The sequence below is a fragment of the Polypterus senegalus genome, chromosome 6 (assembly GCF_016835505.1).
Source record: "Polypterus senegalus isolate Bchr_013 chromosome 6, ASM1683550v1, whole genome shotgun sequence".
NCBI classification, from domain to species: Eukaryota; Metazoa; Chordata; class Cladistia; order Polypteriformes; family Polypteridae; genus Polypterus; species Polypterus senegalus.
This window is the reverse complement of record NC_053159.1, coordinates 125,042,596-125,055,256: the sequence shown is the minus strand read 5'-3', so window position 1 is coordinate 125,055,256 and position 12,661 is coordinate 125,042,596. Positions and strand designations below refer to the sequence as shown.

Here is a 12,661-nt window from a genome sequence, read left to right as displayed (position 1 = left end):
CTTTCCACTGCAAATCCCATCCTTAGATGTGCTACTGTCTCACATCACTCCGCCCTAGATGTTTTAAATCCTGTCATGCATTTCTGTATTCACCTTCTTAGCCTGCTTTATTTGGTGTTGGTAAGCATTGGCCTTTAATGACCTCTTGGGCACAGCCATCAGCAGTGTGTCTGTTTGCGGAGAGAGTGTCGACCTTGAGAGGTTTACTTACCTTGGCAGTGACATTCATGTCTCTGGTGACTCTTCCTATGAAGTCAGTAGACAGATTGGGAGAGTATGCGGGGTCATGAGGTTGTTGAAAAAGGTTGTGTGGCACTCCTGATACCTATGCAAAAGGAAAAAGGTCCAAGTCTTTAGAGTCCTGGTGCTTCCTGTCTTGTTATATGGTTGCGAGACATGGACGCTCTCCAGTGACCTGAGATGAAGACTGGACTCCTTCAGTACTGTGTCTCTGGAAAATTCTTGGGTACAGTTGGTTTGACTTTGTGTCGAATGAGCGATTGCTCATGGAGTCCTGAATGAGGCACATTACCTGCATTGTGAAGGAGCGTCAGTTATGGCACTACAGCCATGTGGCACGTTTCCCTGTGGGTGATCCAGCTCGTAAGATCCTCATTGTTGGGGACCCGAGAGGCTGGACCAGGCCAAGGGGTCGCTCACGTAACACTTGGCTGCGACTGATAGAGGGTCATTTCCGGAGGGTGGGACTGGACCGTGCGTCTGCCTGGAGGATTGTAAACCGGGATCCAGAGTTGTTATGTCATGTAGTGGGTACGGCAACGCATTGTACAAGTGCATACGCCCCAACTTGACTTCACTTGTAAGGTTAACATGGGCATGCTGAAGCAACCAGAGATGGACTGATGCTGATCTGTCACAGGGTTTCTTCACTTATAGCACGCCAATGTAAAGCTAACTTAACATGCATGAGAGAAAGAACCCTTCAAAAGAAGAACATACAAACTCTGCACAGAAAGCGGCCAGGGTGAGAATTAAATCCAGATAGCTGGAGCCACGTAGCAAAAATGCCAACTTCACAGTTACATCATACTGGCCTTTATGCTTTACTACTCTTCCTAAATATAAACATTAATTTGTGAAACCACGCCTTCATGGTCTAACATGAAATTATGTCTGTGCAGTGCACTAACATTACAAAAAGAAGAGAATAATTAAATTTTACATATAACCAACCTTAATTAAGAAATGCCAAGCCAAGAAAACAAGTTAAAATTAGGCAGCTCTTTCATTTGGATGTTCCTGCCTGTAACTGTTCCCATGATATTCGTGTACAGTGTGAGTAGTAAATAGTATTTGTGTTTTTTAATTTACTTGAAAGTCAAATATAAACTGATTTCTGTCACTGTTAAATATAAAAACCTGAAATGTTCATAGAGCTCCTATCCGGTGCTGACAGGTGGACAGAGGTTTGCCTTCCTGAAACTGACCGATCAAACAAATGTCCTCATGAAAGAAATGAGGTGTTACAGCTGCCAACACGTATTAACAGCAGTCAAGTATCAAAAACAAACCACGGCGGGTACAATCCACCCTAAACAGGGAAAGAAATAAAATTTACTCTTTTTCAACTCACTCAGAATTGTCTACAATTATTTTTTATTTGTAGGAAATATGACATGTCCTGATATCTCAAAAATGGAGAAAACAACTGTTGACAAGCAAAGTAAGTGTTGGATTTACTTCTGTTGTATTCAAATCACAAAAGTGATCACTCCTAAATCTACAGGGTCACACAGGGTACACTTTAATACATTTTACTTTTTTATGTGTCATTTTAAGATTTTTTTCTGATATAAATTATATTCTTGGATATTTTGATATTTAGATGTTCTCTAAAAGCGTTTTAAACCTGATACATGGATGTCAGTAAAATGTATCATTTGTTTACATTTCATACCCAATAAGATTAAATACAAAAATTCATGCATTTAATATACAGATGTATCAGTATTTACAAGTATTAAAGGGGTGAATGCTTCAGGCTGAAAATTCAACTTCTAATTTAAGTGAGTAAAAAGTCTGTTGTTTGCATATTTTGTTTTATGAAAACTTTGTCACTTATCCAGTTTCAGGTGTTTTTCCTGGGCATAGCAATTCGTCACTGAACGTCTCTTCTGGCAGTGAACCAGACTATGGTAAGCAGATTGATATCAATGCATATATTTAAAAAATATGAAATGACGGTGCTTCAGTGGCAAACCTGTAGGATTTACATTCTACTCCATGATAATGAACTCCGCTTTTTATGAAGTGTGCGCCATTTTACTAGCATCCAAGAATGTCTGAAACACCTGGAAAAGGTTCAGTTTGAAAATCTGAAATACTTTCTTCTGCTGGTTCATCCTTATTCTTTATCTGTTATGGCAGACAAATGTCACTCTGCAAAGTGAAGGCATATTAAAAATGCACATGCAAAGATTATTATGTTATGTTATCTACTGTATATGAACATTTTTTAACTTGTCCAATTTAGGGCAGTACTTGGTACAAAATGGGAATGAACCTTGGGGCAAGGTGCCAATGCATCAGAAGACACACACGTTTTGACTCCTGTGGTTGGTGATCCACACACACACACACACACACACTCTCACAAGGAGCCAGGTTAAAATGGCTTGATAAACCTGACACACACAATATACATGTTATAATGCTTTTGGACAAGATTGAAAACTGGAGTGCCTTAGGAAAGCAACACCACCATACTCCAATATATTATATTATATTATATTATATTATCAAGTTATTAAAAACACATTTTTAGAGGTAAGGCAGTTCACTCACTAAACATGATGCCGGAGAGTGGTGATGTTTTGCATGGTGATTAGAACATGTAAATAATAATTTCACTATATCCTGTTCATGTGACAATTTTGATCTTATGAACCTGTTATAATATATAATGTATGTTTTAGAAAGAACCAGAGAGTTTACAGAGAATGAAGAAAGCCTCAGTATCAGTGTAATTACATTTTGAAATATTTTATTTATTATAAAATAGATAGATAGATAGATAGATAGATAGATACTTTATTAACCCCAAGGGGAAATTCACATACTCCAGCAGCAGCATACTGATAAAGAACAATATTAAATTAAAGAGTGATAAAAATGCAGGTAAAACAGACAATAACTTTGAATAATGTTAACGTTTACTCCCCAGGGTGGAACTGAAGAGTCGCATAGTGTGGGGGAGGAATGATCTCCTCTGTCTGTCAGTGGAGCAAGACAGTGACAGCAGTCTGTCGCTGAAGCTGCTCCTCTTTCTGGAGATGATACTATTTAGTGGATGCAGTAGATTCTCCATGATTGACAGGAGCCTGCTCAGTGCCCGTCACTCTGCCACGGATGTCAAACTGTCCAGCTCCATGCCTACAATAGAGCCTGCCTTCCTCACCAGTTTGTCCAGGCGTGAGGTGTCCTTCTTCTTTATGCTGCCTCCCCAGCACACCACCGCGTAGAAGAGGGGAGTCGCCACAACCGTCTGGTAGAACATCTGCAGCATCTTATTGCAGATGTTGAAGGAGGCCAGCCTTCTAAGGAAGTATAGTCGGCTCTGTCCTCTCTTGCACAGAGCATCAGTATTGGCAGTCCAGTCCAATTTGTCATCCAGCTGCACTCCCAGGTATTTATAGGTCGTACCCTCTGCACACAGTCGCCTCTGATGATCACGGGGTCCATGAGGGGCCTGGGCCTCCTAAAATCCACCACCAGCTCCTTGACCTGCAATGACCTCTACTTCATGACAACCCTTCATATTTCATATTCAGAATACTGTTTAAATACATACAAATGTATGTTGCAATGAAGTACATGCAGGAACAATAAAATGCCATTTTCACAAAATAAATGACTGCATTTTACTACAAAAGTCAAATGTATTGAACAATATTCAGCTTAAATACTGGTAAGAATTTCATTTTAATTAAACATGGAGAAAAAATAACCCTGTAATGCTTTATACCCCATTCTTTTTCAAAGGACATTTTACGGAGTAAACAAGGCATCCACAGATCCCGTAAACATTGCGGCTGAATGTGATGAATGATTCTGTCAGTTTGTATTTGTAGCAATCTAAGTTTAGTTGGAGCTGGAGAGACGCTCCTAGTTTGTAGTGTGTTGGGATACAGATGCAGTCATAATTTATGGTGGGATTGACAAAGAATTTGAAGCCAACTTTAACTGATTTTGATATTTAATTAAAGTTGTTATGTGCACTTGTTTTGTTTTTGGTTAAGTGGATGACAGTTTCAATCAGAATCCTGTTAAGTGAAAGCAATTGTTACTAAAGATGTGAGAAGCCGACACAGCACCACTTAGTTCAGAACTGATCCTTGCATTATGGCTTGTGCTTCTGCAATTTCAAAAGTAAAATAGCTTCTTCAGTAAATAAATGGGGTTATGGATACGAAAAAACAAAACAAAACTGAGGAAACAGACAACCAGCTCATCTCAGCCATACAGCCAGATAATCATCATCACAAACAGTTCTATACAAAATGTAACAGCATAATGAGAGCAAAACCACAGTCAATATATTTATCTGTTCATATAACATGCTTATAATGGTCAAGCTTGCAGCAATCCAACTTTAACCATCATTCCACAAAAGCAAGGAGTATAAAGTCTGTAGGGCAACATGTCCATAGAAGATAGTATGAGAACTTCAGTCATGTTCAGTAAAGGCATGAGCTCAGAATGATTGACTTGCACTGTTTTATAGCCATGTGCACCCGTGACTAACAATGAAATCAGTTGAAATGAATGGCGGCCAGTGGGACTGCTGCTTGGAATGACCATTGCAACTTCAAACGTGCCAGAAAATTTTCAATCAAATACAATTTTATAATACTTTTATCCAGCTTTTAAATTTGATGAATTAGATATTGGAAAAACTACTTATGACAGAAGCTAAACATACTTAAACGATTAGTTGTTGTTTTTGTATGTTTTGTTGACTCAAAGCATTTAAAGATGCAAGCAGACATAGATGTAAGAGGGCGTTATATCTTTGTTTAGACCAAATTTTAGACTAGGCCTGCATTACTGCAGTTGCATAACACTGAGTTTCTTTTTTTCTTTTTTAAATGTTAAGATGACCAATAAATTCATTCATCCATTGAAAAAAAAACACAACTCTTTTTTTAAGCACATTTTTCAAAGCAGAAAGTCTTTCCTGGTAGTAGAAACTATATAAGAAAATAGATATTCTTGTAAAGTTTTATACATTCTTTTCCTAAATAATGTGTCTTATGAATATAAATGGGTAACACTTATATTTTTCTTAACTTAGAGAACGAATTGGACATCACAGATTTAAAGACGGTCTGCCCTACACACTTGGAGAACAGAAAACGTAAGTCAGTCTGCATGGGATTTTTTATTAAAATGTGAAAATTTCAGCCCTTGGATAAAAGTGGTATCTTAAACACAAGTGCTCTTTTGACATTTAAGCAATACTCAGAAATTCCAGGAAAAGGGTTCTTATAGTGATTACATTTTCTTTCATAAAGTAAACAATTAACAAAAACAGCTTTAACAGATACTGCTTATCCTTGTAAGGAAAAACGTTTGATTAGACATTTAAAACAAAACGAGACAACATTTAGAGAGTGTTTGAAAAAAGCACATTTCCTTGAGTGATGTGCCACCCAAGTGGCAAAAAATGGAAAATGCTATTATAAATGATCAAAACATGGAAGTGGATTAAGGAAGAACTATGGTAAGAATTATACATAACATGATTTTTTTGTACTGAAGCTCCACCTCCACCTACTCAAAGCTTCATGATGCTCCAACAATGATGGACGGATTAAAAGGAAGAAGTCTACGTGACCATCATCATCATCAAGCCCTTCCGTGAGAACCCTAAATCCAAAGAGGACTGTTTCATTTATGTTAGGTAGAATGCCCAGAGGGGACTGGGCGGTATCATGGTCTGGAATCCCTACAGATTTTATTTTTTCTCCAGCCGTCTGGAGTTTTTGTTTTTCTGTCCCCTGGCCATTGAACCTTACTCTTATTCGATGTTAATGTTGATTTATTTTTTTATAATTATGTCTTTCATTTTTCTATTCTTTAATATGTAAAGCACTTTGAGCTACTGTTTGTATGAAAATGTGCTATATAAATAAATGTTGTTGTTGTTGTTGTAAAATGAAAAAATGAAAGCAGAGTCAAAGCAGAACAGGAGGATCATTATACATTTTTCTCAGAAGGAAAGTAACCCTTTTCCAGTTGTAAACATGGATCACAAAATGGTTATTTCTGTTTATGAATCAGACTTCCATATTTTGCATTTTGGAAGATACAACACAATTTGCATCAAAACCCAAATGCAATAAGAAGTCACATTTCCATAGATGTGTGATGTGTCATCAGTAGATGAAGGTCTTGTAGGAAAAGAATTACTCACCTATGAGCTGATGATTGTGAAACGTAGGCCAGGTAGGCATCATAAGTAGCCACAGTGCAAACACAGAGAGATTACAAAGATCTCACCATGTTTTGCCAAATGCAGCAAGAAAGCAATCAAAGAGCTATGCTGGACTGAATGGCCTTATTGTTGGTTGAAATACTGATAGTTTTAAAACTGTTTATTGCCCAAGGCATCGAAATCATGAGGCTGGTAATAACTGTCAGTTTCAGGGCTTGTACTTTCTGCTGGATTCTCAAAAGTAACACTGACTTGAGATTTGGAAGTCCCTAAAGTCCTACTCCCCACCACAACACTTAGTAATGTACTCCATGTGTCTATCATTCTTTGCATAAAGAAAAATTTTAAAACATTTGTTCAGTGTTTGCCCTTAACAAATCCTGAACTATATCTACCTGTTCTTGCTTGATGAATTTGCTTTAAAGTAACAGCAGGTATCCACTATACTATTCTCCTCATAATTTTAAACATTTCAGTCACGTCACCTCAAGATTTACTTTTGATTAAACTGACAAGGTTCAGTGCCTTCAGTCTTTGCTCAAATATCATAAATAGCTCTCAGTTCCAGAATACACCTAATATACCATTTTCCACCAGGAGCAAACAAGTCATAATAAATCTTAATGAGATTTAATTTTAAAATAAAAATGAAAAAAAGGACTCTTGGTGTAAAGTAATATTTCTCTTTAAGCTACTCTACAACAACAACAACATTTATTTATATAGCACATTTTCATACAAATAATGTAGCTCAAAGTGCTTTACATGATGAAGAAAGAGAAAAAAAGACAAAATAAATAAGAATTAAAATTAGGGAACACTAATTAACATAGAATAAAAGTAAGGTCCGATGGCCAGGGAGAACAGAAAAAAACACAAAAAAAAACTCCAGACGGCCTGAGAAAAAATAAAATCTGCAGGGGTTCCAGGCCACGAGAACACCCAGCCCCCTCTAGGCATTCTACCTAACATAAATGACCTCAATCAGTCCTCATTGTATTCAGGGTTCTCATGAAAGAATTTCATGATGACAGTCATGTGGACTTCTGGACTTTAAACCATCAATGTAGGGACATCACGGTGCTTTGATCAGGTGGTGGTGGCACAGATCTATACAATACAATACAATACAATACAAGACATGCATTTTGCAGTGGCTTGATCATCGAGTAAGTAACTTTTTCTGTGGGGATAAGCAAGAATACACAGTTGAAAAAATAGTTCCTTAAGTATTATTAATATCATTTACTGCATTCATCAAGAGATCACATAATAAACCAAACATACTTCAATCACAAAAAAAAGATAAGTTAGGTCAGAGTGAATGTGCATTTCTAATTTTCAGACTACTGCTTTTGACATGATCTAAGGGGAAACCATCTATGTGGACATTCTTACACTACGTGCTTTATGGCCTGGCTTTTCTCACTGCAGTCACAGGCTGAAGACTGTCCCAGACCCTATTTGTACATGGAATCTGCACATTTGCCATGGTTAGTCAAAATTCCATTCAGTGAAACCCATATTTTATGTGGTAAATTAAACCCTTTTGCGGGAGATTTCACTTCAAGAAGTGAAGAATATTATGGAGGAACCAACCAGTTTCTTCTCCAAGCATCACTAGCATCAAATCCATCTACTTCAATTCTTTTCTCTGTGATAACTAAAGGGTGGCACTATTTTACCTTCTGAACACTGTACAGGTTACATCTTCATGGATGGATGGATATGTCATTTGCGTAACCTTTGAGCATACTCTGAGGGGGATGTATTTAGCCACAGTAGCATTCAGTCCTTACAGTGATCAAAAATGGAGCTGCAGACTTTAACTGCATCCTTGTAACAGGCTGAGTGAAACCATATGAGAGCTATAGAGGGGATTTGGGACATGTTCTTTAGATCTGTATAGTAAAGAGTCTGAAAGTGAAAATAGGGTCACCCTTGGACACTTCCATGATAAAACAATAGCCAAACAGGACTACTTTTATTTCTTCAAGCAAATACTGGCTGATCTATGAGGCTTAGTTTATTTGGCTAAGGGACAAATTGTCCTGTTATTTGTTGCATTTTGTATTTTTCTCTTTGTCAGAGGAATAAACTGCCATTCTGCTAGGAAAAGGGGAAGCAAGGACCTTTCACTACAGAAGATGTATTACATTCTGTGACAAGATTTCTCTACATAGCAGCAAATCTAGAATGAGACACAAAGGCAGATCAGTCAGTTGTGTAAGCATATGGTACTGTACATGTGCAGACTTTCAAGGAGGTATGTCCAGGGTAACAAAGGAATTAGTATCTACTAAATGGTCACATTTGTAGTGTTTTGTCCAAAACCTCAGCATTGCCTAAAGTAAGGCTAAAAAGACACTATGTGTGAAGGAGCAATGAAAATATAAGGTCAACTTTTTTTGGTATGCGATATGAAGAAAAATATGGATGTAACTTGGTGAAGTGAAAATATATAAAACCTTTACCACCATAAATACATTTGGACAGAATCACTGTTGTTTTGGGTACGTGACTATGATTTATGATTTTCAGTTTTCATTGTTATCATGGTTTTACATTTTACAGTGATAATTTGTTTGATTCAAATTGTTTTTTCATCCTTGATGTCTAAAGTATTTTAGCACATTCTTGTTTATAATGGTGCTTGAGATTGGTGACGTGGAACATCTTGATCAGACATGTACATAGAAATTTCGCTATACTATATACAGCTGACAATACAACTACTGCAACTACTACTACTACCAAAGGTTTTATAGCTATGAACTCTTGTGCAGCTATATGCCCATACACTGTTGAGGTTTTATTTCTCCTATTTATTTATGCATGAATATTTTTTCTAGTAAAGCACTGAAGTTTGTTTTATTAATGCTTACGACAATGGCTGAAGTATGTAGCTTTGACAATTAAGAAGAAACCATAATGCTATGTATGTTTCAGTTTTTCAATATATATTAAAACAATTCTATCTTGTATATTTTTACAATATGTCACTCTGGTATATTTTTTCTTCATTTTAGTAATAATAATATATGAGAGGGTTGGTTAGCTGGTAATCTAGGACTGGTGAAATCTTTGTGGCATATTCTGTGGCTTCCTAAAATGCCTGCCTGGTCTACAAATGTTCAGTTCTTGTTTAGCCCATTAGTGAATAACTGTCTTTTGAAATGGTCTTCCTGCAACAAGGCCACCATTCACCACTGAGTCACATCCAAAATGGCTGTCCCACAGTCTGCATTCAGCATTGCTACTGCCTCTCAAACCTATATATGAGGCACAGCATGGAGTATCATGGCAGCATCACAGGTACATCTTTGGTGCGCAGTTGGCACTCAGGATGTGGTGGGACTTCTACCAGATACGCTATGCTGATTGGTCCAGGTTACATGGCAAAATGGTATGATGTGTGCATAGATCACTTCTTACTGCTTTAAAAGCACTGTACTTATCTAAAAGTGTCTCTGTACAAATTCAGCAAACTAAGCCCTTTATTTTTTCTTTTTTGTTTCAGGAGATAGTTATGTGAATCCAGTTTATGTTAACAGTTATGAAAACCTTGAAGAGACATCATTGTGAATGAACTGGCTATAAAAAGAGATCAGAACAACAGTAACATTAATTTATATAACACATTTGTATACAAAAAGTATACCTCAAAGTGTTTTACAGGAATCAGAAGAAAAAATTACAATTATATAAAAAATACAAATATAAATAAATACACCCTCACACTGGTATTAGGTAGCTTAATAAGGAATTAATATTCTGTATTTTCTTATTAAAATACAATGTTGTATTGCATAAATATTCATGTGTCTATTCATTTGTTTAAGTGTGGTGGTGATTGATTTATTATGTTTTGAGCTTACTTTCATCAAAAGTATATTTTCTAAGAGGCAATCAAAACAGTTCTTAAGTCATTTGGTTTATACGTATCAAATCAACATGTGAAATGTATGGAATATTTGAACAAACCTTTAGTGTTAAGAAGTAGATTTGAGAATTTTAGTTTTGATTATTTGTTTTAGTCACTTTTTGATATAATACTGAAAAACATTCAAGCATTTGTTTCAAACAAATTTAACTTTTTAAATTATTTTATTTACAGTCTACAGCTGTTTCAATATTCTATGCCTGCAATCATTATTTGAACTAAGAAGAATAACACATACAGTAACTCCTATTTTTAGTTCTCACTCTCTACATTAGCTTCCAGTTAACCTTAGGTCTGATTTCAGAATTGCTGGTTTCACTGTTCTTACTGTAAAAATGCAGTTGGCTGTTTACTTAAGCTACATTTGTGGCAATGAATATTAGGGATGCACCGAAATGAAATTCTTGGCCGAAGCCGAAGCCGAATAATAATGAAATGCTTGGCCGAAGGCCGAATACCGAACGCGGTGTTTCGCATTTTTTTTCCATTTATTTTGCCAATTCTTTCACCATTACAATAATTAAATAGTAAAAATTTGCTTTTTACTATTTTGTGTTGCTTTTCAGAGAAATAAATCAAATAACAAAAATACAATTTCAAAATATTTATTTAACACTGAACATTTTTTTTAACATTCCAGCAGATATTATACAAACAAAGCACAATATAACTTAAAATAAATAAATTAGTAAAATAAAAAATATTTTTATTTGGCCATCTTTGAAGCCCCCCTTCTTGAATAGCCTATGTTAGGCCTATAACTGACTGCTGAAAGAATGTAACCCTGTATATCTACAACAACAAATGTGCATTGAATAGTGCAAAAAATGTGGATGAACCCACAACAAATGAATAACTGTCCTAGACATAAGCCTACTTAGCCTACTTCTTCAGGAAAAGTGGCAGGTTCTTCTTTATGAAAAGTAGCTTCTCTGCTTTCTCACATGAGATGGTTGAAACCCAGTGTAGGCCTACTATTTTACTACACTGAAAATAGTTACATTTTCACAAAATACATAATATAAAATATAGGTAGTAACACTTTAAAATGTTTCCTTTTGTTAACATTATTGCATTAACTAACAATGAGCAATACATTTGTTATGGTATTTATTAATCTTCGTTAATGTAAGATAATAAAAAATATTTAGTTCATGTTAGTATAAGTGCATTAACAATTTTAACAAATAGGCCTACCACTTTTGATACTTTTTAATTCAAAAATTACTGTAAATAATACTGTATTAGTAAATGTTAACATTAAGATTAATAAATGCTTTTAATAAGGGTTTTCATTTTAGTTAATGTTAAAAATAGAAACTACTTATAAAGTGTTACCATAATCCAAAATATAAATAAAATCTTAAATGAATTTCCAATAGCCTATACCTGCGTGCCATCTGCGCCAGGTCGGGAAAGCGGCCTTGATTGGTCCTCCAAAATCCGAGAGGGTTATTGCTCCTCGGGATGGGGACTTCTGAGAGATAACCATCTAACTGTTGAGCGGTTGAGCTTGTCCTCTGTCTTGCAAATGGGTTATTCTCTTGGAGGATCTCATCGAACATGTCAGACAGCGAGACTGTGCGCGGCTCATCTGTAGTACGAGCCCGTTTACTCTCTGCGCTGTTTTCATCTCCTGCGCTGTGCATCACCTGACCGTCTCCATCACCTAGCGGCTTTCCCAAATCCAACTCGGCCTGGATCATTTCTCGTGTGCGCAGCTTTTTCCCCACATCCAAGTAATGATCTTTATATCGTGGATCAAGCACAGTCGCGATGCAGTACAGGGGTTCTGAGTCCGCCTGACTAAATCGTGTGCTGACAGCTTCCAAGAGCGCACTTTTAGTTGTTTTAACTCCGTGATCTGTTTGAGCCTCTTTGTTTAAAAGACGTTTTAGTGCTGCAAGTAAAGGTATGACGTCTGCCACAGATGCATCAGATGAGCTTATCTCTTTGTTATCTGCTCAAAGGGGCGAGAGAGAGAGAACGTTCTCGATTAACACCCACTGGTATGCTGTGAATGTCGCGGGCAGGTCATGATCTGCTATGTATGTAGCCAAGACTCGCTTTTGCGCAAAAAGACTTTCCAGCATATAATATGTACTGTTCCACCTTGTGCTCACATCTTGTTGGAAACGATTTTGTGGCGTTCCGAACTGTTCTTGGATAGATTGTAGGCGCGCATAGGCAAGCGGTGAATGTTTAAAATGGCCAACAATTTTCCTGCCTATCGCTATCACATCTGCTATACTGCGCTGACT

At 36.6% G+C, this 12,661-nt stretch overlaps 1 protein-coding gene across 1 annotated transcript in view; it reads left to right on the top strand.

Moving 5' to 3' along the window:
* The window catches only part of si:dkey-65b12.12, a 56,800-nt gene extending 46,594 nt beyond the window's left edge, over positions 1–10,206 (top strand). Inside the window, exons 5-8 of the mRNA XM_039757054.1 lie at positions 1,628–1,684; positions 2,088–2,156; positions 5,315–5,377; positions 9,978–10,206. Of these exons, the coding sequence (XP_039612988.1) occupies positions 1,628–1,684; positions 2,088–2,156; positions 5,315–5,377; positions 9,978–10,042 (254 nt within the window). The 3' untranslated portion in view covers positions 10,043–10,206. The remainder of the gene's footprint in view (positions 1–1,627; positions 1,685–2,087; positions 2,157–5,314; positions 5,378–9,977) is intronic.
* Positions 10,207–12,661: the final 2,455 nt, after the last annotated feature.